At 42.9% G+C, this 23258-nt stretch overlaps 1 protein-coding gene across 3 annotated transcripts in view; it reads right to left on the bottom strand.

The window, feature by feature from the left end:
• Positions 1 to 23258, bottom strand: part of pip5k1ca (phosphatidylinositol-4-phosphate 5-kinase, type I, gamma a) — a 44306-nt gene that overhangs the window by 13565 nt on the left and 7483 nt on the right. For 2 of the 3 annotated variants that reach the window (XM_084012516.1, XM_084012518.1), the window contains exons 2-14: positions 18397 to 18428; positions 17792 to 17878; positions 17447 to 17577; positions 17180 to 17297; positions 13505 to 13657; positions 7579 to 7878; positions 6265 to 6473; positions 5488 to 5571; positions 5109 to 5157; positions 3213 to 3297; positions 2303 to 2464; positions 1913 to 2054; positions 885 to 917 (exon numbers count right to left, since the gene is read on the bottom strand). In XM_084012516.1, the coding sequence (XP_083868642.1) occupies positions 885 to 917; positions 1913 to 2054; positions 2303 to 2464; positions 3213 to 3297; positions 5109 to 5157; positions 5488 to 5571; positions 6265 to 6473; positions 7579 to 7878; positions 13505 to 13657; positions 17180 to 17297; positions 17447 to 17577; positions 17792 to 17878; positions 18397 to 18428 (1585 nt within the window). The remainder of the gene's footprint in view (positions 1 to 884; positions 918 to 1912; positions 2055 to 2302; positions 2465 to 3212; positions 3298 to 5108; positions 5158 to 5487; positions 5572 to 6264; positions 6474 to 7578; positions 7879 to 13504; positions 13658 to 17179; positions 17298 to 17446; positions 17578 to 17791; positions 17879 to 18396; positions 18429 to 23258) is intronic. The other variant, XM_084012517.1, reaches the window with a different exon arrangement.

Below are 23258 nucleotides of genomic sequence, written 5' to 3'. Positions count from 1 at the left end.
AGCACTGAAGCAAAGCAATGTAATGATGCAGATGAGCATGGCAGCAAAATGTATATTAAAATGAGAAATCAATGTCAGTATAAGTTTACCTTATATCAAGCACTATATTTAAACTATTTTCATCACTTCACCTTACCGATCCAAACTGAATTGTTCGTGAGTCTAACCTTTCCTGTTCCTGTTTAACATTCCGGATAAAGGCACTGTTAGCGTAGATGTTGCAATAGCATCAGTTATATCAGAACTGGAGTGTATTTCTTCATTGAAAGAAGAGCAATGAACGGCACTGAATGCTTTTTCTCTGTGGAAAACATGTTTTTTCTGCCGACTTTGGCTAGAGTTTGATTGGTTTCTGCAAGGAAGCCCTGTAAGGGAGATCTGTCAATCTTTCTTAAATTCCTTTTCTCCCATTTTTTCTGTGCTGCTAGAGAGTTAGACTGTCTTTTGGGCGGTTTACTTAGCTTTGTGATTTCATTCTACATTCGGGCTGGTTTGCTTGTTTTTCTATGATGATTTCTTGCTTTTGGCTCCATATTTGACAATAAAAGGATAAACTGTCATCTTGACTCCTCATTTTCCTCAGCTTGATGCATATAACCCAGACCAACATGCTAAAAGATAACACGCACAGAGAATATGAAACACACACGAAAAACCAAACACGGACACATCTTCGCAACAGGAAGAAAGGACCATCTCATAAACCAACCAAGACCAACAGGTTGCCCTAAGATTTTCTCCTCTCCCCACCCACCACGCCCAGAAATGTGCAATGCTGTGAAAACATGAAGCTGGCGAGCCTCACACCTTTGCAAACACAGCTCAGTAAATCCTGCATAAATAGGGTTTACGAAGTGAAAGTGGCATTCATGCTCCAGACTCACCTCCCATCGTGGCTGAGAGACTGGGTGTGCCTCCTGGAGACAGAGGACATAGTGTCAGTACAAGCTGTGTGTGACAACACATTGGTGTGGCTCCTGAAACGTTCACATGCAACTACTGATGCCATAATGTGAAATGTCTCGGTTGGAGTTGTAATCTCTTTGGTCACTTTTTTGCAACAAAAGAATGATTAACTATTGCAGAAACAACATTGTTTATACTTAAAGTGAATGCTTAGACAGAAGCTTTAAAACCGTAACATTTGTAACCAAAGGCACCAAAAGTACTACTTCCTATTTCTGCAAGAACGCTTTTTGCAAAAAACACCACACTGTTTCTTCCATTAGATAAACACCCGTTCAAGAATGACGTATCCCGCAATCATTGCGAAAGGCAGGTAAGGAGGTAGCGAGAGGAGGAGCGAGGCAAAGAAAGGGGACCAGGGATGATGCTGCTTGTGATGTGGATGAGGTGAGGTGGCCAGATCCTAAGATCTAAGATGAGACTAGATCCATCCACCATCCTTTACATTAAATGTGTCAATCTTTGTGGTTTTTTTTTGTTTTTGTAAAAAAGGTTGGATGGCAAAAAGATAAACTGTATACAGTTTTTCATGAACTATCACTATTTTTGTGTTTATTGTGAGTAGATGTACTAGACTGTATGAGAAAAATTAAAGGGATGCAAAATACAGCAATGTTTGGTTTGTATAAAGTAGTGAGAATGTTTTATCATGGCTGATTGCTTCATTTTTACATAGTGTAGTTTTGACACAATGAGCCAAATTCTGCAACAAGCAAGTGTGTAAACCAACAAAAAACAGAAAGAGGAAAGAAACAACTTTATCAAAACGTTATGATGAAGTAATATCAAGTGCAATGTCAACTGTGCTTTGCCATATATAACGTGCCAGTGAATGCATCTGTCTCTCTCTCGCCAGAATGATATGATATAAAATGTTACGCTATTGATTGCAATGGATGCCTCCAGTGTTTTCAAAGTATTTGTGCGTGTGCGTGTGTGTTAGCACCTGTAGCGGGGGTGCTCGGCGGTGTCAGAGGGGGATCTCTCGGGGATGGACAGAGAGGTGGTGGAAGAGAGGGTGGTGGCAATAGACGCTGTGGTGGCCTCCTCAAACGATGGAGGAGTACATGGAAGAAGATCTGGTCGCCCTGCAGGAGGAGAGAGAGAGGGGCACACGCTGATATTATTAGTAATCTTGCAGAGAGCTAGCACGTGTTAACTGTCTATTTTTCGCTTCCTTGAATGGTTTCTAAATCATATCTAAAGCATACACTCAAATCACACATTGATGTTTTTTATGCTGCTGCCCCCATCCACAGCAGTACATGCTTTGCTCCAGTGCCGGACTACGGATCAGGACCATTGCATTGCACCTCTTCATACAGGTGTGATTTACCCTCATCCTCCAGCGTTGGGAAGCTGCGAGCTCCTCTCAGGTCGTAGATGTTCTCGTCTCTTTCGGAGGGAAGCTGGCTGGCGGACCAGGCTGCACCGGGACCAGCACACTTAGGCACCGACAATGACACGCGACCTTTCTTGGATGGAGATGACTTCAGAGCTGAGGGACAAATGCACATTAACACAATTCATAACTACAGTGGACGTATGATGGTATATTGTGCTGTCAGAATAAAAGATCAAGCAGAATTTTAACTAACAACCACTTCCCTAGAAGATCTCCGCTAATTCTCCATTTGGTTTCTTTACTCATTACTCGCTTTCTTAAGAAAGCCACTTTGTATTTAGTTTGAATTTGAGCCCTTTTCTGATTTCTAGTCTGATGTTATATTTATAAAGGTTTTTAAGGGTCAGTCCACACAAATCACAACAAATCTATACATCAGACTGACCACATCTTTTAGTGCAGTGCACCAGCAGATGAATTCGACCTGTCAATCGATGGCAGTGCATTTCTAAGTGGCTACATGCAGGATATTTAGACTGCGAGGCTGCGGTTTAATACGACACTTTAAACTGTGAGTTGAAGCCAAAACTGAAAGCTTTTATACTGACAAAAACACATCTGCCCTCCTGCCTCGTTACAAAGAATTACTTCTTTGCGTGTGAAAATCTTTGGAGGGCGATGAAAAATGAAAAGCTGCGCGAGGATCAAATGGATGTTTAACTCTGACAATGACACGAAGCAGCACTTAATAAGGGCAGTTAGCTACTGTGTCTGATTTTGCCGTCAGGGCTCGGCAGTAAAAGAGACAAAAGCCTGGCATCTGACATTTGCGTTTGTGGCTCTTCCCCACACAGCCCCGTCTGACTATGTAAGGCAACATCTCGACGTAAATTGAACTCACAGGAGTTCTTCTTGAAAACCATGTTGCTCATGAACTTGAAGAACCTGTCGGCATAGAAACCTGGCCGGTGGACTGACACGGTGTCCTGAGGGGGGAGACGGAGAGATGAATGAGACAATCAGGGCATGATTAAAATGATCAAACATGTGCTTACAGTTGATTAAACTGTCTGTTAGTGCCTTTAGTGGGCCATTTGGGTAATTCTTTTCTCTAGGTCAAACCATCAGACAGAACACGCGAGCCAGACAAGGGTACAGACATTATTTATGCTGCAGCAGACTGAGATCACACTGCCAGCAGACCGACAGATGACACTTGGTGTTTGGTTTAGACCACGAGAAGGGTTGGAGGGATGAGGAGACAGGGGAAGTGAATGGGCAGCAGCTTGGTTATTATTGGCTTTTTTTTGCATCAGCATCACTGGACTTCACTATGAGTAACATCTTTTGAAGGCATTCACCTAGCTGACGCAACTACATGTCACAAAGAGGGGTTTTTTTTACATTCAAAGCTTCTATTCAGGCTTTTGAATGAAGCTTTGAATGTCTGTCGTCATATTCTAAAGACGTCATCACCCTAAAAAAAACTCCCTCAAAATCCTTGAACGAAATCCTCAGTTTGAATAAGATGATTCACCATATTAAATAAGCGTTTCATTTTCTATTAAATCAACTTTCTTTAATGAATACAACTCATCGAAGAAAAGAAAGATAATCAATTTTTTTAAATGCTAAACACCAACAAATATGGATTAAAGTTTTTTTTCAGATAAAAACGTGATTTTTTAAAATGATTTCCAGTACATCAACCTTTTTTCAACAACTTTTTAACTTAACAACGCTCTGGAGTTATTGGAAATGTTTGGATCACACAAATTGTATAATACTAACGATATTAGTGTAGCTTAATATTTATCTACAACTGTACAGAAATACCAGGTTTGAACAGGATAAATAGAAAAAAAGCAGCGAAGCATTCCAATGTTGATCAAGAATTCTAATGTCAATGTGAATGAAACTTTGAACTATGTGCTACAGCCCTATGAGTACCTACTATTATTATTATTATCCATCCATCCATCCATCCATTGTCTACTGCTTATCCTGTATTCAGGGTCGCGGAGCCAATCCCAGCTTTCATTGGACAGGTCGCCAGTCTATCGCAGGGCCGACATGTAAAGACAGACAACCATTCACACCTACAGCCAATTAAGAGTCATCAATTAACCTATCCCCATTATTTTTATTATTCTTATTATTAGCACGTGACATGCAGAAGGCTGGTCCAGGGGCGTTTGCTCTCCCACAAACATCCTGCCGATGATTGTGTTTCACAGCGGGAGAGTGGAGTGAGTAAGAAGAGAGGGAGGAGACGTGGACAGGACGGATTCTATCTGGAGAACAAACCTGGTGATGATGTACAGTCAGCAGCTCAAGAGATGGGAGGTGCTTTTCTAAAATAACATAGCTTATCCTACAAGGTCAATTCTGAATTGCTTTGTGAGCACCAGCTACATTTATGCAATGAGTCAGCTAGTCAGCATCTGGCCGATACCCGCCATCGATATGGGTTCATCTCGAGGAGATTGTTCTTCAAAACAATTGAGTTTGCCAAAGCTAGTCAAAGTTCTCACAGACACAAAGATCCAAAAACAAATCATGCTTGAGGCTAATGTTTATGTAGTCTGGAGCCTCACTTAATGTAACTGTTGTTGTTGTCATATTTTATGAGATGGAGAGAGTCGAGACAAAAACAAGTGAATCTGTATTTGCTACTGAAGAGTGAGTCAGTCAGTGTGTTATGTATAGAGGATGAGCTCCTGTATGAGTGTGTCTACTCTTATGTTCCTGCGTCTGACTGACCGCGTCTCTATGTAAGAAGCTATTAAAAACTCACCCCATCATGAACCAAAGCCTTCCACGTGTGCTCCAGTTTCTTGATTAGCCTGCAGAACCCAAGAGAAGCACAGTTAAACCCAGTGATGTTAAACATATCTTACAGTTTATAAGGAGAACTGCGATTTCAATCTAGATCTAATGTTTTGTGTGAGTGGCCTAGTTTTGGAGATATCTGCCTTCTCTCGTATATAATGGAACTAGATGGAACTCAGCTTGTTGTGCTCGAAGCGCCAAAAACTCAACAGCAATTTTTCTTTCTGAAATCATGACCAAGTTACTCAAGATAATCTACAGACCTCGTTGGGAACAGGGAACTTCCCCTACAATGTGCTGTCTGAAGTGATAAAGTTGATTCACATGACTACCAGGACGATCACCTGTAGGACTGTAGGATGTCGATGATTCCGATGTAGAGAAGAAGTCTCTCCCCCTTTCCATTCACAGCTGGGATGCCGCCCATCCTGAAATGAGAAGCAGAAAAAACAGCTTTTGGACGCTGTTAATCACAGCACAGTCAACGCTCCCTGCAGAAAACTCACAGTAAAAACTGTCCAAAAACACATCTAACTTCCTTCGATCCTGAATTCATTTCATGGTTAGCAGCTTTCGGCCTATAACATTACTGAAGACACCACTTCTAGTGTCTTCAACACACACTGAAGTTTGCCATCAGGGTCACTTGAGAGTGGAGAAAGCTGCTCCAGGTTCACGTTTTCAGCCTTTTAAGACTAGAAGAGGCCACATTTTCTGAAAAACCTTTTGCCCACTTGCGCTGAAAATTCCAGATATTGAGACTGTAAAAGTTAAAAGATTTTTAAAAATTGTCAATTAAAAATCGTATTGGAAGTTGCAGGTTAAATGTACGCACTAAAAGAGGTTTTAGTGTTTGAGTTTGAATAGGTTTTTTTTTTTTTTTAGAGCAGTTGGAGAGGTGAGGAAGGAGTGTAAGGACTTAAACTGTCAGGAGAACGCAGTTGAGGTGCTCTAATAAATTAAAGTGTATTGTCGTTAATTTACATTCCATCTTATGCATTGATGTGGCATGAAAGTGCAAGTCTTAAGACATGCACTCTCCCTCTTTTTTAAGTGCCAGCAGTCACATTTATCACCTGGTTCTTTTGCCAACAGCCGCTTGTCTCTCTGGCTCAACTCACGTATCGTCCGTGTCGATGGTGCCTCCGCAGGCGGCTCCTCCCTGGATGGACTCCATGGCTGTGGAGTACAGGGCCTTCTGCTGGGCCACGGGCCTCTTCTCGTCGCTGCCGCCCTGGGAGCCCTCCATCTGCCTCTCCCTCTCCGCCTGGTCCATGTTGTGAACCCCGAGAAGCAGACTGTAGTCCATGATCTTGAAGCTTTCCAGCACCTGAGCAAAGGACAGGTGTACGCATGCAGTGACTGATAGACACACACGTGACGTATACATCTGTGTGAGAGCTTTTACCCAGAGTGCATAGCTGTGTCAACACCAGAGGGAAGGGTAGCACTGACCTATACACAGTAATGCACACATTAATAAACAATGTCTAAGATAGCCAGTGTGTGCACATGTACTCCCTCCCAAGCACATGCGGTTATAATTAAATATGAGGTGGTGATTTACAAGACAAGGGCAGGCCTGCTACCAGCCACCTTGTTAAACCTGCTGCTCATAACAAAGCTGTAATGTATACTGACATCAATAGATTATACTGAATTCTTCACTCCCAGTCATGATCCTCCTTTAGTAATCAGGGCACCATCATATCCTGGTTTCCCCTACTCTTTTCCATTTCCTTTTGTGAACTTCACACTCAGTGTCACTTAATGTATCCCTCCATTTGAGACGCTGCATTATGGCGTCACTTTCATCTCTAATCCTCTGGATCCTCTGAATTAGAGTGATGGTGACTCTCTGGGGACTCTTGATCAGGGTGTAATAAGAGTCCTCCTCCAGAATCAGGAACCATCCTCATCATCTCTCATAGGCTCCTTCTGCCTACACATTTACATTAATTCATTGGTAAGGGCACAGATAAAAATGAACTAAATGCTGGAATGAGAAAAGAAAAGGATTGCAAAGTACTTAATCATGTAAATCAGTTGTTATTATGGAGCATAATCAGAATGCTGGGATTGTTTTTATTGTGGAAGCCTGGCCTCGATTGTGTAGAGACACCGGCATGGGCCGCACTCAGCGCAGCCAGTGAAAGAATCGTTTTGCCGGTGACTGTGTAGCAGCCTGTGTGTTTAAAACGGGTAGCAGGTCTTCTATTGACAGGATGAGTCTGGATTTGACTTTATTATTGATAGGTAGATTATTGCAGGTAGCTGGTTGGTTCTGGTACTGAACTTTGTGGATGCGGGCTGGTTTGCAAAACGGGACCAGAGTAGGACTCTTTTTCTTGCTGCCATCTATCTATCTCCACATAAAATAGAAGTGAAGCGAGTCAAGAGTCTTTTAAATGATCCCTTCCCTCCATCCAACCTACCAGGCAGTCTCTCTGTAGAGTCTTGACCAGCGCGTTGTACGTGTCCTGGTCCAGCATCAGTCCATCCTGCAGGTCCTGCATGAAGTCCAGGTCTTTGAAAGTGGGCCTCGCCTTCTCCCTTTCCTTCTTGGACGCTCGCCTCTTGTAGGTGGAGCCCTTCAGGTCGAATTTGAGGTGCATGCGAACTACGCGGGGCAGGACATTGTTCATCACCACCACACGGATGTTCTTCCCGCCTGACTGGACACAGTAGAGGCCGAAAAACTTGGGCAACAGGGTGCGCGGGTTCTGGTTCAAGTTCTGGAGGAAGAGTGCATGAGAGAGGGAGAAAGCAACAGATCTTTAAAAGGATGTAGAGGCAGGATTGAAACATTGATTTGAGGTAGGGCTGGGTGATTTTTTCGATGTAATTGATTATTTCGCATTTTTACTTTCCTAAAGTTTGTGAAATGGCTGAACCGCAAAATCACGATTTAAAAACAGTTCTAGACTTTAGCTAGCCTACTCTCACTTTCCAGAATGCTTGCAAAAGTCAGCCACATACAATCACATTCACCATGCCCCCGACAGACGTACCATAAAAATGTCCACCAACACAAATGAGGAAGAACTCATTCCTAAAAAAGGCGGCGTTACTTCAGTTGTATAGAAGTGGTTCGGGTACAAGCGGTCAAACATAGAACAAACAACTGTTCTGTGTAAGGTTTGTAGAAAGTCGATTGCTGCCAAACATGGGAACACAACCAACTTATTCCAGCACCTGCGACAGAGACATGGAGTGGAATGGCAGCAGTGTGTGGCACTAAGAGATGCAGATGATAGCTCAAGCCACAAAGCGCCTGCAAAAAAGCAGGTAACTTTGGCAGGACCTGCACCAATAAGAAGCTGCTGAACCTGTTACAAAGAAGAAACCTCTAGCAAGCTTCTTCAAGAAGCATCTCCCTCCCCTCCCTGGCTGTCTGAACCTCTGCGAAACCAACACCTCCTCTCTGACTTCACCTCAACTGTTTCGGCATATTTTTTCATTTCATGGGACCTTAAAGGGTTGAAAATTACATGAGCAACAGGATAGGTGATAACATGTTGTGCAAATAGGTCATTGATAAAGAACTCACAATTCTCAGTGTACACACTGGCAACATTTACACATTTATTCATCTGATCGCACCAGGAAGCATTTGATTACATTGTTGTGTTTACAAACAGACAAGGACAAATCTAACTCGTTGTGCCTTTATAAGTTCTTTTTAAGTTTAAGCCTGATTTAACTTCTTTAAAAATACACTTTTCATTGTTAGGCTATCATTAGGTATACTGTTGTTTTTCCAAATGAATTACATACAGAAGGGCATTTGTTTCAGCTGAGATTCTTTGGTTGTGTCTGGTTGCTATGATACAGAATATCCACAGGAGCTTGCTCTGGATGGAGGAAAAGCTGAAGCTCGTAGGGAGAGAGGATGGACCCGCCGGTCTATGTGTATTTATTTCTCCTCCACTGTTGTTATCTCAGCCTACATATGGGACGTGATAGTCGGTCCTTGTGGTATTTGTCCCTCCCCTCCTCGTATGTGATTGGACGGCTGGGGAAAAGGCGTGAAAGTGACAGGTGCAGTGTTTTACCTCAACTTTTTTCAACCAAATGTGCAGCGCTCTGCACAGAATAGACGCTCAATGACTTGTCACGCTGCTGCCAGTTGTTGCATAGTGCAAACAATCTCATTGCAAAGATACATAAAAAGAAATAATATGAACATTGCCGTTGTGGCTTGCCATCCCCTGCAGTTTGCTTGTCGATTGCAAAATTGTGCTTATTTTGACAGTCCTACTTTAAACATGGACAAATATTTTAATAGTCCTTTAACTAAGTGCTTTTTATTATATTTTTTGCTGCATTCTGCATTAACGCTTTACAAGACTCTCCCCTCCAAGACCAATCTGTCTGCACTGATCACAAGTCAATCCCCCCAAAAAACAAAAGAGGTTAGCTGGACTAGGTGCTCAGTTTAAAACCTGCTTTGACCTTGGGACCTGATCCAGCTCACTCCCATTACAGAAATTAGATGGCACGGAACGAAAGAGTGGCCCATTGCACCATAATACACGGCATTCAATGGAAGAAACGAGATGAATGATACGGGCAGAGGAGAGACGAAGGATGAATGTGGAAGTGTGGCTAAGAGGCTCAGCACTTGTGCGAGTGACCTTCAGAAGAGAGCAGAAAGCCGCTAGAGAGAGAGAGAGAGAGAGAGAGAGAGAGAGAGAGAGAGAGAGAGAGAGAGAGAGAGAGAGAGAGAGAGAGAGAGAGAGCATCCTCAGCCCTCAGCCACACACGACCCTTCTGTCAATGTTAAGAGAGCAGAACGGGTCGAGCCAACAACACGTGAGCGAGCGGAGCAGATACGAGCATGAAAGAAAGGCTGGAGAGAGAGAGAGAGAGAGAGTGGATTAAAGCACGAGGCAGGCAGAGCGAGGTATAAAGAGAAATAAATTAAACGGAGAGTTTGGCAGCAGCAGCAGCAGCAGCAGAGTGATAATGAGATGTTAAAAGGCGAGAGGCGATGGAAAGACTAGGCATATAATAGAAGGGTTGAATGCACAGAAGGGAGAGAGTGGCAGCAGTGGAGTCGGTTACATCACTGTGATCCGTATGCTGCCCAGAGCCAGACTCCTCAGCCGGCGCTCTACCAACAGCCAGTCAGCCGTGGATAGCATCCACCAATGACAGCCTGCGTGTTGTCTGTTGTGTTTGTACAGAGGAGGATGTGCAGTGCATTGCTGTTTGTTTTTGTTCTTCACATCTCTATGTTACAATGGATGTAGTAGGGCCATTGTAGATCAAATAAAAAATAATGATTACGGAGCCTGGGGGAGAGGGATTATATTAGAGATTAAAGTCAAAAATAAAATTGAAATATAAAAAAAAAGAATTCAGATACATTATGGATTTTTTTGTCACTTGCATTAACCTCATCACACTGCAGTCAAGCCAGCCTCCACTCACGTCTCCATGGTCAGATCGCCAATACTAAAATTGTGCATCCATATATGTTTACTTACATTTATGCTAGGCCGAGATTGCAACGGACAGGCTTGGCGAAGGTTACGGCAGGTTACCGGCGTGACTACGTCCATTTTTCAAAATAAGGTGCAAGGATATATGCAAAATCCATCAAAATAAGATTATTATTCACAAGATGTATGAAACATGTTACCTGTGTCCCTAATATTTAAGCATTAATGCATAGCTTTAGAGATAAACACTGTCTTTCTAGATAGATACTTCAAGTATTCAGCGTTTCAATTCCAGATTTTTTTCTTACAAATGTATGACTTGTAATCTCTTTTAAATTTGTGTTTTTTTTCTCGACAAGATATAACTTTAATCTTGAAAATTCTCCCAACTTGCTTTCTTAGGCTGTGGTGGTATTTGGTGTTAATATTTCTATGAGTCTATACAATTGTATCCATCTTCATTATGTTTTGCGTGGTTTCTGCGTGTTTTTCTTGGTGTGGGTTTGATTTGCCTGTTCGTCTGTGCTGTTCTGTCTCTTTTCCCCAGTCCACCTGCTCTGGCCTTGGGCTACCGCCTTCGTACATGAGCCTGAACTTTTCTGCTTACATTAAACCTCTTTCTTCTTCAATGGAAAAGGTCACAGCAAATACGCCGAGCCGTTAACGTCCCCAAATGATGAAATGAATTCCTGCGGTGGTCTTTGGCCGAGGCTGTCGGCGCGTGAATTAACACATGGCTGAAGGCTGTGAACCCCAAGAGGCTGGAGTTGTAGTATGGACATACATGGAGCTGTTGCTGGTTGACTTCCTTCAGAATGAGCCTGCAGACTGTGGCGGGTTTGGGAGGGGGTAGTGTTGGTGCAAGTCGAGCTCTGTTAGGCTTATGTGAAACACACCAGCCAGTCTCTTATGAAACCGCATGGCCCAGGATTTCAGCCGCAGATGATAGAGCTGTTACGTCTGCTTCATATGAAAAGGATGTCACGCTTGGAAGGGGAGATTTCCAGGGTCTTACATAAACCTGGGATCTAAAAATATGACGCGAAATAAGGACAGAGTTGGAGGTCGGCATTTAAATGAGTGTGAAGGATGTATGTGTGCAGCGGCTTCTGCAGACAGAGATACATTAATACTGAACGGCTCACTATATGTACATGTGCCTTGATAACTCCATAGACTGGCTTTTTGTTTCGTTTTCAGTACATATTTCTGTACGCAAAAGCAATTTTTGCAAACGCATTACCCTGCATGTGTGATGGCTACCATGAACAGAAAAAGAGCAAAACAACTAAAAGCAAAGGAATGCTTTACCCACAGTGTGTATTTCAATTAATACTTCCGTGTTACCTTGAATTCTTGAAAAGAAATGAACTGTTTTACTCACGTGTCCATGGGGAACAAAGAATCAAAAAATGAAGGGAGGTAAATTAAACACATGCATCGACGTCCAAACCTTATTGTTTTAAAAGAACCTCCTCATAAACTGTCTCACACGCTGCTCTTCCAAGTGTTTTAAATAGTACCATTTTAGTGCAGATGCATGTGTTTGAGAAGTGGTCAGTATAAGTCTGGATAAATGAGATTATACCAAACGAGTTATGTGCAAATGTGCCATTTACTTCACTTCGTCAAGACTTCTGTGTTTTGGTTCTTCATTCAACATTGTAGCAATGTGAAAAAAAAACCAAAGTAATCTTGAGGTAACTCCTTTTAGGGCTCCTAATGACATTTGCAAGATTCCACCACAGTCATAGAAAAACAACAATTAGTACCAAGGAGTCTTGAACGCAGCTGTCAATCACTACTTGTGAAACTCACACTCCGATCAAACTGTCAAACTAGGTACAGCGTTGCCCATTTTTTCTCTCAAATTATCTCAGAAAACACATTTTAGTACTGCTTAGAGGTAATATGAGAAAGTTTGGTGGGTAATGTTTTTCAACATGGTGGCAGGGTCACAAACTTTCTCATATTTGATCAGCACTGCATAGTTTGACAGTTTCCCCAGAGTTCACCATGTTGGGACCTCAGGGTTTGTGTCTGTGAAACAATTCATGGATGCAGTTTGAATTGTTTCTGAACATTTAGATTGGAGCGTCGTCTGTGTGGAAACACAGCCACGCACCTCTACAGGGGGTCTTTCCCCTTCCCCCATCTGCCTGCAGGCCTGTGTCACTGAAAGGGACACCTGTGAACTCCAGATTCCATTCTGATTGGTCAACTGCAGTGGAAGCTGGCTTTCTACCAAGCAGACCAAGTTGGGATCTTTCTCTTTCCACTCAACCTGAACAGAGGTCTCATCCTCTCTTCCTCCGGCGAACTCGACCTGAACAGAGGTCTGCTCTTTCTCCTGGGATTTGGACTACAGGCCTCAAGTCCCAAGGAAATCTTGCAAATGCAGTATGGAGACTAAAAGGAACAGGCTTGCTACTTTAGTTTTAATGCATTTCAGGGTAATTATCAATTATTTTTTTCTTATTAATATGACGTGAGATTCAGTTAGCCTTGCATAAAAAACTGCCAGTCGAAATGTCGTCCACAGGGATACTTTCTACTTTACTATCATCGGAGTACATTTTAGAGCCTTTTTCACAGGCACAGAGGTTCTGTACTTCTAATTGAGTATAGAACCTCTGAACTTTTGACCCCCCCTTCCGACTAAGAGGGGGCAGCCCTGATTATTTCACAGATTATCTGTCTCATTCATCACTGCTGTCATTATATAGCGACAGTTTTAGCAAATATGACAAAAAGTTATTTTTATAAAAGTAACTGACTCTAGCTGTAATGCTCAGTAATATAGCTGCTATGCAGTCGCAGCTATATTACTAAGCATACTGAGCATTACTTATTTTTTTGTCACACTCTGGCATGCACTTTTGCACACTCACACACACTCACACACACAGCTTACCATGTAGTATCCAGGCAACAGTTTCTGTAAGAATTCAGCCTCCTTGTGCATCACAGTCTTGACGATGAACTCGTCGTCCCTCGTAAGATAGAAGACAGAGCCACTCGCTCCGGGATTGGACAGCTCGATCAGAGGCTCATTGCATAAGGAGTACTGCAGGACATAGGCACACACACAGGAAGAAAGAAGAAAGTTTGGGTTAAACTCGACAGTTACAAAGGAATTATCTGATATTGTGGATTAGTCTCACAACACTGATACAGATGCCAATATTCTGGTGTTAAGCGAAACACTCGCTGCAAGCAGCATCTTCTGATAACGTTACCCAAAATAAAGAGAAGGTACCAATACCAATCCATTAAATATATCTGATTTATAATATCTTAATTTTTTCCCCCAACATTGGAAGTAGTACTCCTAAACACTGGTGATCAAACAACAGCATTCATCCATCCATCCATAGTCTACAGCTTATCCTGTATTCAGGGTCGCAGGGGGGCTGGAGCCGATCCCAGCTGTCATTGGGAGATGGCAGGGTTCACCTGGACAGGTAACCAGTCTATCACAGGGAGACATGTAGAGACAGACAGGCAACCAGTCTATCACAGGGAGACATGTAGAGACAGACAGGTAACCAGTCTATCACAGGGAGACATGTAGAGACAGACAGGCAACCAGTCTATCACAGGGAGACATGTAGAGACAGACAGGCAACCAGTCTATCACAGGGAGACATGTAGAGACAGACAGGTAACCAGTCTATCACAGGGAGACATGTAGAGACAGACAGGTAACCAGTCTATCACAGGACTGACATGTAGAGACAGACAGGTAACCAGTCTATCACAGGGAGACATGTAGAGACAGACAGGTAACCAGTCTATCACAGGGAGACATGTAGAGACAGACAGGTAACCAGTCTATCACAGGGAGACATGTAGAGACAGACAGGTAACCAGTCTATCACAGGGCTGACATGTAGAGACAGACAGGTAACCAGTCTATCACAGGGCTGACATGTAGAGACAGACAGGTAACCAGTCTATCACAGGGAGACATGTAGAGACAGACAGGTAACCAGTCTATCACAGGGCCGACATGTAGAGACAGACAGGTAACCAGTCTATCACAGGGCCGACATGTAGAGACAGACAGGTAACCAGTCTATCACAGGGAGACATGTAGAGACAGACAGGTAACCAGTCTATCACAGGGCCGACATGTAGAGACAGACAGGTAACCAGTCTATCACAGGGCCGACATGTAGAGACAGACAGGTAACCAGTCTATCACAGGGCCGACATGTAGAGACAGACAGGTAACCAGTCTATCACAGGGAGACATGTAGAGACAGACAGGTAACCAGTCTATCACAGGGCCGACATGTAGAGACAGACAGGTAACCAGTCTATCACAGGGAGACATGTAGAGACAGACAGGTAACCAGTCTATCACAGGGAGACATATAGAGACAGACAGGTAACCAGTCTATCACAGGGAGACATGTAGAGACAGACAGGTAACCAGTCTATCACAGGGCCGACATATAGAGACAGACAGGTAACCAGTCTATCACAGGGAGACATGTAGAGACAGACAGGTAACCAGTCTATCACAGGGCCGACATGTAGAGACAGACAGGTAACCAGTCTATCACAGGGCCAACATGTAGAGACAGACAGGTAACCAGTCTATCACAGGGAGACATGTAGAGACAGACAGGTAACCAGTCTATCACAGGGAGACATGTAGAGACAGACAGGTAACCAGTCTATCACAGGGAGACATGTAGAGACAGACAGGTAACCAGTCTATCACAGGGAGACATGTAGAGACAGACAGGTAACCAGTCTATCACAGGGAGACATGTAGAGACAGACAGGTAACCAGTCTATCACAGGGGGACATGTAGAGACAGACAGGTAACCAGTCTATCACATGGAGACATGTGGAGACAGACAGGTAACCAGTCTATCACAGGGAGACATGTAGAGACAAACAACCATTAACACTCACATTCACACCTACGGGACATTTAGAGTCACCAATCAACCTATCCCCATCCTGCATGTCTTTGGACTGTGGTTGGAAGCTGGAGAACCCGGAGAGAACCTACGCTTACACGGGGAGAACATGCAAACTCGGGAACCCGGACCCAAGCCCGACCCGGGAATCGAACCCGGGACCCTCTCGCTGTGAGGCGACAGTGCTACCCACTACACCACCGACGTGCAGCCCAACCCTGCATACATGCAGCTAATTATCCGCTCCCTATTTCTCGAGCTTGCGCTGAAATAGTTCCTACTTAGGGGATCAAATTTAAGAGAATGTGATTAAGATGCTTGATGTCGTAAAGTTAGTTCTTTAATAAGGCTTGTAGCCTTAAATGCTGTGCCCCAGTATACCTTTCTCCCTCCCGATTCAAGTCTTGGCAAGTGTGTTGAGACGCGTAATGAATCAGAGCATATGATCAATAAAATAAAAGTAACAAACACAAGCGCACTTGTGATGTGGACGCATGAAATGCATATAAAAGGTAGATGATTTTCCTTTTTAATACGAATCTCAGACTACTGCCGATATGATGGTTCAACATATTAGCCTGTTCTCTGGCTTTCTACCCGCTGCTTAAAAGCAATGACAGACGTGCATTTTGAAAGCAGCCTCCGCCTACCTTCTGCTAATGGCTCACTTTTCAAACATCTCTCTCAGAAGAGCCTGACATTTCATTTCATTTCCCACATCTAAACGCCACTGAACAGAGTTGGAGGGGGAAAACATTTGAATATGGTACGGCTGACTGGAAATGGTTAACATGCACACAGTGGCAGGTAAAAGGATGTGCTAATTATCCTCACACCGGGATGGCTAATTGAACAGAAGTCCTCTTGTGGATGTGATGAAACATTCTTCAAGTCGGGAAATGTAATGCAGGAATATGTTTTATCTGACAGGACCAAAGTCCTGTGGAGCTGATAAGGAATTAAAGGGATATAAAAAGGAGTGTTAAAGAGATAAATACCGCAGCATGTCTAACCAATGCTTTGCTACCTAGATAACAAATCATTGCTGCTTTAGTGCAAATATGGCCTAAATCACGTAATAATGAATATCTCAAGAGCTGCAACAAGTCATATCTAGGTAAAACTTTTAGTCTGGTAGCATGTTGGCGATAACCAAGATGAGTCGTGTGGATATATAGTGATGAGTGACCACGGGCTGGCTGAGAGAGAGAGAGACTGCAGAAACAAGGCAGGATGTGGTGTTTTCATGTGGTTGGAGGCCCGATGCATTAAAGATGTGTGAACTTGAAATACGCAGAAACACTGACTAAGCAGTGTCCTCATATTCTGTTAGAATGCCGTTAGAAGAGCGGTGAATCACGCAGCCTCCAGGTCCTCCACAATGATGAAGGGTGACAAGCTGCAGACCTTCCTTTCCTCTCTCCTCCCCTCTGCCCTCTGTTGTTTCATGGCTCCTCGTCTTCATTCCCTACCTCTTTGCTCTCTCCTGTATTCCCGCTTCTTGTCCACAGCACAATGTTCTTCACAGATCTGGCCACATCATTGGTGCATTTAAATTTACGAAATGTACAATGTAAAATCTTCTGGGCGAGCATATCCCTGAATCCCCTAGAGAGTCCTGTGAGAAACACTGCACACAGTAAGGACTTACCAGGTAGTCATCCGGCCTGATGCCAAACAGTTCTCTGAAATAGCGGAAGGCCACGGGAGCGTATGTTTTAAAGCGGAAGTCTGGGAAATGGTGGGCTGGAGTGAGGTTGCTGCCTTCACTAGAGTACAAAAAATACCAGAGCACATAGAAGACAGTAATCAATCATATTTTCCTAAGTGAACGTTACAGCAACATGCATTAATGTTGTATTATCCACACTGCAAGTCTACGGTATGTTTTTTGAATGTGTTTGGCTGCAGTAGAGACCTAGGGAAAAAGATGCTCTCCACCACGTAGAAGTCCTGCATCAACACATCCCTCTCAGGCTTGGAGCTCAGGTTGCCCACTGTGTAACCGATGCCCAGCTGGATGGCACCTTTCAAGGCTGAGGATGTGGTCTGTGGAGAGAAGGGGTGCAAGGCAGGGAGAGATGTGGTGAGTTAAATACTTGCCCTTTCTTGTAACAGGCAATGAACTGGTCCTATGCTGGGTTGCAGAAGATCATTTCAGAAAGAAAAAACATCATGGTTTTAGCATGAAAATGGGGTCTTTACATGTTAGAACCAGGACATTTGTCACAGTGCAGGCATAGGCAGGTGCTGTCTATAGTACCTTCTTGTAAGTAGTTTCCCCTGATGCATCCACCCCTCTGTGGCCAATCTTCTTCCCCTGACCAGGCTGTCCTGAGGATGAGGGCATCTGGCGAGACAAAGAGGGCTCTTGTGTGAATTGAAATTCAAGAATTACACAAGTAAGAAAATAGTTTAGAAACGGAAATATCCAAATTGACAAGCAGCAGTAAAATGTGTTGTTAATTTTGAAGAAATTATGCACTTTAAGAAACATATTTAATGGTATGACTCTGCAGTGTATATTTGAAGTCAGACATTAATATTTCTGGTGCTGTTGTAGGTATTCATTTGCTTTTTTTGGTGCACTGTAAATCCCAATATCTGTCATGACTTTCTGCTTAAATTGATTCCATAAATGTCCTGAGCAGTCTCAAATCAAACAGATTGCCCAATAACTGTTAACGCTACTGATTTACTAAATTCGGAGGATTAAGATAAATTGTCTAGCAAAGACAAAAGAAATATTTAAATACTTTCTGGTACTTTGGAGTCTGTATTTCCAGTCTTCATGCACCAAGAGATGAACCAAATATGAATTGCCTCACTAAAAAGAGCAGATGAACACAGGGACAGATGGAAGCTCACCTCCGTGATGAAGGCTTTCCTAGCAGCAGCATCTGAGAGACGAGAAAGAGAAAGGAGACACGCAGAAATGGCTGCGTTAGTCACTCTGAAACACCATTACTCAGCATCATCAGTGCTCTCTGTGACAAAGACGAAAAACCAAGCGGTGGACACATCGGTCCAGCATTATGTAATAACAGTGTCAACACAAGTAGGGGCCTGTCAGCTGGAGGAACTGCAAGGAACAGTGACGTAAGAGACAAGGGCACCGCGTTTGAGCTGTTAGCTCGGTTATTTGGCCAAGCAAGACTGTGCTGCCAACCAGCTGCTAACAGCTGACGTAAATTAGCTCTTCTTCCGTTGGTTTCAACACAGATTGGTTGCTCTATTGTAGCATTATCAGGGAAACACTAGAGTGCATGAGAGTGTTTTGTACTAGTTGGCACATGTGCAGTACCCAATAGGTAGCATGCATGAATCGGGTAGCAAGTGACGCATGTGGTTATTCCTGTGTAGCGTAAATGAGCCGATCAGTTATCTATGATATGATAAGGCGATATCGGATTGGTGCACAGACTGGCATACAAGCTAAAACTTGACCCAGCTTTTAGGCTGTGTCAGAGGCATTTTGGGTTCTAGTGTCAGTATCGGAACAACTCAAACTGGAAGTGAGGTTTAACACATTTTTAGCTTTTCTCACACCTCTACAGAAGGCAGTGTCAGTCTGTCGGCCCATTGGTGGTTCCACCATTTGTCAAATGTAATGTATAAAGTGTTAAAAACACATAAACATGGATAAGACTCTATTGAAAAAAAGCATAGACACATTATAAACTCAAGTTGGTCTCTTGACCAATCATTTTAAAGTTAAACTTAGATGGAAAAAACAGCAGATTTAAACTCTGCAAACTCTAAATCTTTAAAAAGGAGTGTGTTGGCATGTGGTAGTAAACTACAGAGAGAGACAAACCCATACAAATGGAACAAATGCAAATCTAAGAAGTCTCAGAGTTAAACTGGTCCTACCTATATTCCAAGAAAAAAAATGAAAAAACGAGATTAAAGTCGTAATTTATTGGAAAAGAAACCTCCCTTTATGGGTCTTGAAAGATACATATACACGTTTACATAATTAAATAATTCATATATTTTGCACTTGGCGGCTCACATTACTGCAGTATTCAACAGTGGCGTTTGTGTGTTTCTCTGAGGATTTATCCAAGCGTAGACCTTTTTCAGTGCAGGCATTGTGACTGGTACCAGCCACACAAGATACCAGGACCCTGAAACTGATACAGCTAAATTACGTACAGCAGAGGTTTTTTTACTCTGACATATGAAAATCTCTGCTGTAAAAACAATTCCCAACAGTGCAACAAAGCCTGACTTTCTGGCTGTAATCTTTGGAGGCTCCAACCGATCGTTTTCCTCTCCAGCTGAGGCACACACAGCTAACCTATATAACCCGGTGTCACTCAGGAGTGGGATAGCATCTTCACAGCTTGACTCTGCAGTTTGCAGCTGAATTGATAGCCTGCCTCTCTTGTTTCTGCCTGCCTGCCTCTCGTGGACGCCCATGTGACTGAGTCACAAAATAGCCTTGTTTGCCACCCCTCCTCCTGCTCTGGGTTTCTATCTCTCTCCCTCTGTCACGATGAGCAAGTCGAAGCGTGCCAATTGTGAGCCAGGCAATGCTCCCAAGCTGCAACATCCAGGGAATAAAATCTGATGGGGAAAAAACCCTGCTGGTGAAGGAATGTTTGCACTGCAGATAATTAAAGAGGAGACTCTACTGCTTTTTTTTTTACCATACCATACTATTCATGTGTGTGTCTGTAGGTCCAAGTGTGTGGATGCATGTGATTGGATGGTCTCTAAAATCTCTGCTGTCTTTTCCAAATACCTGTATGTCATGTATCTTACTATGACCACTTTTTTGCCTGCATGTGTTAAGACTGCCCTCAGAATGTGTATGTATGCATATGTATGTGGGTCTGTGCATGCATACGTGTGTGTGTGTGTGTGTGAGGGGGTCTATACATGCATAGATATGTGTGAGGGGCTCTGCACATGCATTAGTATGTTTATGTCTATGCTATGGTCTATATTAAGGCACAGTGTGTGTGCAGTGAATTAATCAGGCAGTGTGTGTCCAAGCATGAGCTCCATCTATCCAGAAATGAGCAAAGCACTACAGTGAATGTTTAACCAGAAACACTGATTTGTACAGTAATTACATTCTCAGCTTTTCATAGAATATATAAACATTACCTCGATAATTACTAATTTATTATAAAGTATTTATATACTGACTGACGTACGTTATAACATAATGGCCTTAAATATCATGATAATGCTGTTGTTATCATTTCTCCTAACATTTCCAATCAAATGTGCTGCTTTTGAAATAAATCAGACACAAGTAGTTATTTACCTTTATATGGCCTTTGTGGATGAATGTAAATGTATTCTAATATTAATCTGTCCTCAGCAGCATGGAGTAAAACACAAACATGAATACCATAACTATAATTTCAATTATGGGAGGACAGGGAAAGCTCACAAATAAGAGGGATGTCTGCACACTCGAGTAAGAGGCAAGCAGAACTACATTTAAAACAGTAGCCATTTGATTTATGTTTGCACCACACTGAAATGTAATCACATTATGAAAAGGAGCAACCAAGAGGCAAAACCATGATGATCTGCTGGATATTACTATAATGCTAGAGTGACAACATACACAAATGAGAGACATAAAGATGATGAAAGTATATTACAGTGTATGGAGCAATTGTGCTGCGATAGGAAGATAAATAATAATTATTTTTTTACTACTACTACTACTATTTCATGATGGCTTTCCAGTAAAGACCGCATGGAAAACATCTTCAGAAACATGTCTCTACTCAGCAGCGCAGGAATGTGACATGATAACAGCATTGTCAGAGTTCATCCCTCCATTTACTTCAACAGGTACCCAAGTGATCTTATGTAAAGAGGCTTCAGAATGAGGACATGAGGGAAAAATAGGTCCAAGTTCCAATAGCCGAGTTCTCCGAGGGGATGGAACAACAAATAGACTCATCCAAATAAATAGCTTCTAGCTGGGACTGTTGCCTAGCTGGACTGCTATGTGCTGGCTGAATGGCGCACGCTTACGCCCTACAGAAAGTGGTCCATTACAAGCTGGTGATAGCCATGGGAAGTGAAGCAAAAGGGCTTATTTATTTCATTTTCACACACAACCTCTGTTCCATGCACGGTATACCGTATGATCACATGCAAAACCGCTGTCACAGCTGGATCCCTGGTTGTTGCCATTTCACATCGCTGCTAAACCAAATGATACACATAATACAGTAAACAACACAGTCTGCACAATGTGTTCTGCTTCCACACTCTTTATTAGCCAGTACGGTCCTGCTTCTTCTCAAGTGTACAGGATCTTAATCACAAAGCAGTTAGTAAAGCAAGTTATCTGCAACACTAACAGTCATTCAAAAACACACACGAAACCAATTCTTGTCCAAACTTGCTTTGCAATGTGCCGGACAGTAGATGTCCTAAGAGGCTTAATCTTAAACAAAACAACAACATATAGAAACCAAACCAAGTCAGGGTCCTGCTGTCTTTTCTTGGTCTTGTGCACACGCATTTTTCTCCCTCTTGTTTCCACGGTGCCCCAATTGAGGTCAACCAGCATTTTAATGCCTAACGTACGCATGCCTGGAATCCACAGACCGATGCTGCCGTTTCAAACAGCACAATACTGTATACAACTTACAGACTACAACTATTGACCCACTCCATTAATAGAAAACATTCATAATAGAAAAAAAGAGCTAAATAAAACCTGCAGCAGCCTCATAATGATGTGCCAAGAGGAACAACAATCACCCACTGAAATTAAACCCTCGAAGTGGTTTTGATTGCTGCAATTTCATTTCACTGAAACACTGAAGAAAACATCCTGCTACAGTTACTCTGGTTATACAGCAAACTTGTTACTGCAGTTGATTGAGTTGTTGATTTTATCAAACGGAGCGAAATCAACATAACAGCAGCAGATCTACATGGCGTCATGCATCTCAAATAAAATAATGACATGACAAATAATGACATGGGCGTGTCACCTAATTTTGAACATCACACACTGCAGGCAGCGTTGATGTGTCTCACTGACAGCTTGTCTGAGGGTCAATAGTGAGACTCCCTTAGGACGAGCAGTCCTTGAGATGATTGTTTGTCGACGGAGGCTAGGTGATCGTGCCGCTATCGTTGGGGTGTTCATTTTTTAACAGTGCGTCTGACCTGACCAACAGAAAGCAGAAATCCATAGATCTGTCAGGAAAATGAACTAATCAATATCAATATAAACCTAATCATTATCAAGTGGACTAAAATACAGTCAGCCCTTGTGTCAATGCGCTGGCCGGTGAACGCTGCAGCGCGAGGAGGACCTCTTTTCTTTGTAGAATATGTTATGGTCGACCTCGGTCTAGTTCACAGAAGGACAGTTACACTCCAGTGATGGCTGCTGTTTACACCGAGGGAAGGCAAACTGACCCTGAAGCATCTCCCTGAAATAAATTTCCCCTCAGCAGTCCTCTGATTTGCTGAACAAAATAGGGGGAAAGCTGCTCCGTCCTCTGCTGTCAGTGCATTTCATACACTTTGTGTAATACAGTGAATGTGTGGAGGAAGCGCAACTTTTCACTATGCCAAGTCATCCATTACAATCAATGGTATCAGGCAGAAGCAAGCAAGCTCAATAAATAGCTGCCTGCTGTCTGCTGGCTCAAAAATACAAACTTCCCTTTGAGACATTTAGCTTGGAGCCAGATGATGAGCAATGAACAGTAACAACAGTCTGCATTCAG

The sequence above is a fragment of the Eutrigla gurnardus genome, assembly GCF_963514095.1.
Source record: "Eutrigla gurnardus genome assembly, chromosome: 6".
In the NCBI taxonomy this organism is placed as follows: Eukaryota; Metazoa; Chordata; class Actinopteri; order Perciformes; family Triglidae; genus Eutrigla; species Eutrigla gurnardus.
This window is presented reverse-complemented; position numbering and strand designations above follow the sequence as displayed.